Raw genomic sequence first — 2,472 nt, 5'->3', positions numbered from 1 at the left:
CAGGTTGGTAATGTCATAAAATATATATATATGAAAGTAAAAGCGGTATAGAAATTTGCAAAATTTGCAAACTTTAACAAAAAATAACTTTTAAGCTATAAGTTTGCGCACTTTAAAATATACATATTTGTGATCGGAAGAACTCCGTCTTTCATTTGATATCAAGTTCCACCCCCGAACTCGGGGGTACTAAACTAAATCGCTGCCACCTAATTTTGTATATAAACGTTTTTTGTTCTGCTGAACTTGCTCTGCTAACTTCGACTGCGGAAAGTTCATAATTGCATCAACTTTCTCAGCAATGGGCTGACTGCCTTCAGCAGACACTAAGTGGCCGAAAAATGTTACTTTGTCTTGGGCACAATGAAATTTCGCACCATTGCTGTTGGACCGTATGACTGAAGGCGGTTAAACAATTGCTCAAGATGTCCTACAATCCATTCATACATGATTTAATCTTACAGTCGTGAACAAAGTTTGGTCTCACAGCAAAAGAAATTTACATGCGTCACCCTTTTATTACATAAAGTCAGAAATATTTATTTACTCGTAATCATTCAAATTTATTTCTACATAAAACAAGAAAAAAATATAAATATTTACACTGCTCCGTGGAATATCTCCATATCCTAACTGTTGTTTGTAAAACGCCGTATCTCAAAATAATTCGAAATTCGGCGTTCAGTCGATTTGGGGTGATATTCCACTTAACAGTCATCATTTATAACAACACCCTTGGATACTAAATAGCCGCGAACCTCTTCATTTGTTAAATCTGTAAATATAGACGGAAAACGGCCGCTTTCGTCAGCACGGGATACCAACGCACAAAGCTGTCCTCCCACAAGGCCCCCTGCTCCTCGATCTCTATAATACGGATTCTGGCCAGGCCGTCCAGCACACATGATTGTATCTGCGAAATATTTCCCGTGGTGTTTCCAAAGATTCCTGCATTTCTCTTTGTCCATTGTACGAAGGTCAGCAGTTTGTAGACGATTACTGGTTATCATACTACCTAGTTCTGTTGAACCCCATCCACTAACTTTCAGAAGAGTGCCCTCCTTATCTAAGGCATCTTTCGGACAAATAGATATTGATTTTATTGCATTAGTCGATGAAAAGGGTGAATCCACTGTAACTACCGCTATATCCATATATCCTTGTTCAAAATTAAATTGATTATGAGCACGTATTTTGTGCACTTCGCGTTGTTGTGCTCTTTCTGTGCGTATTTCACTTAAATCGTCTATACCAGCTATAGCGATGAACTCCTTGTTTAGTCGATATGCTACGCATTTCGCAGATGTTACCACCAGTTCCATACTCACTAAGGCGCCAACGCATTTATACTTGTACCCCTTTTTAAGTAAAATAGCTACCGTGTGTGGGGTTTGCTCTATTGCTATGTCGTTGCCATTTAAAACGCGAAGTTGCGCATTCGTATGGGCAAAATGGCAACTAAGAACGAAAGACAGGATCGCAAAAAAAATGCCTGAATCCATTTTACTATAAGACTTTTTGCACTACTTTTTAGGTATAAAGTATGATAAATTTTGTGGGCGCTATTTATACCAAATTGTGTCGTGTGAATAAAAAATAAGCAAATGCTTTTTCTTCTAGATTCTAAGAGTTCGACATGAGAAAAACAATTTAAGTTAAAGCTATACAAAGAACACATTTTTTGTAATTAGTTGAACAAACAGATTTTGCCCTTTTTATACATGCATATTCCCGCTAAATGAAATGAGCTCAGCCTTAACCAAAAATTTTGCTTTAATTTTGCCAAAGAAAATTTCCTAATAATTGTTTGTTTATAAATATATTCGCAGAGTTGGATTGTGTTATTAATTTGGAACGCATACCTACAACTTTGTTTGTATTTTTAATGAGTAAATACAAAAAGACAATGGGTGAACCTAATGAATTTTATCTCTGTCCAAACTACTTAATATGTTCTATTGCGTACTGCCACAAAACCATAGTTAGAATGAGCTCAGCCTTGAACAAATATTTTGATTTACTTTTGCCAAAGGAAATTTCCAAGCAATTGTTTGTTTATATATGTACTCGCAGAGTTGAAATGTGTTATTAATTTAAAACGTGTACCTACAACTTTATCTTTAATGAGTAAATACAAAAAGACAATGGGTGAACTTAATGAATTTTATCTATTTCCAAACTACTTAATATGTTCTATTGCGTACTGCCACAAAACCATAGTTAGAATGAGCTCAGCCTTGAACAAATATTTTGATTTACTTTTGCCAAAGGAAATTTCCAAGCAATTGTTTGTTTATATATGTACTCGCAGAGTTGAAATGTGTTATTAATTTAAAACGTGTACCTACAACTTTATCTTTAATGAGTAAATACAAAAAGACAATGGGTGAACTTAATGAATTTTATCTATTTCCAAACTACTTAATATGTTCTATTGCGTACTGCCACAAAACCATAGTTAGAATGAGCTCA

The 2,472-nt window shown here is 35.1% G+C and overlaps 1 protein-coding gene across 1 annotated transcript; it reads right to left on the bottom strand.

Annotated features, from left to right (window-relative positions):
* Window positions 1–514: 514 nt before the first annotated feature.
* LOC137241937 (trypsin epsilon-like) lies at window positions 515–1,521 on the bottom strand. The gene has a single exon (XM_067769295.1). It carries the CDS (start codon window positions 1,500–1,502, stop codon window positions 708–710), a length of 795 nt encoding a protein of 264 aa, XP_067625396.1. The 5' UTR covers window positions 1,503–1,521; the 3' UTR covers window positions 515–707.
* Window positions 1,522–2,472: the final 951 nt, after the last annotated feature.

Source organism: Eurosta solidaginis, chromosome 2 (assembly GCF_040869045.1).
Source record: "Eurosta solidaginis isolate ZX-2024a chromosome 2, ASM4086904v1, whole genome shotgun sequence".
NCBI classification, from domain to species: domain Eukaryota; kingdom Metazoa; phylum Arthropoda; class Insecta; order Diptera; family Tephritidae; genus Eurosta; species Eurosta solidaginis.
This window is presented reverse-complemented; position numbering and strand designations above follow the sequence as displayed.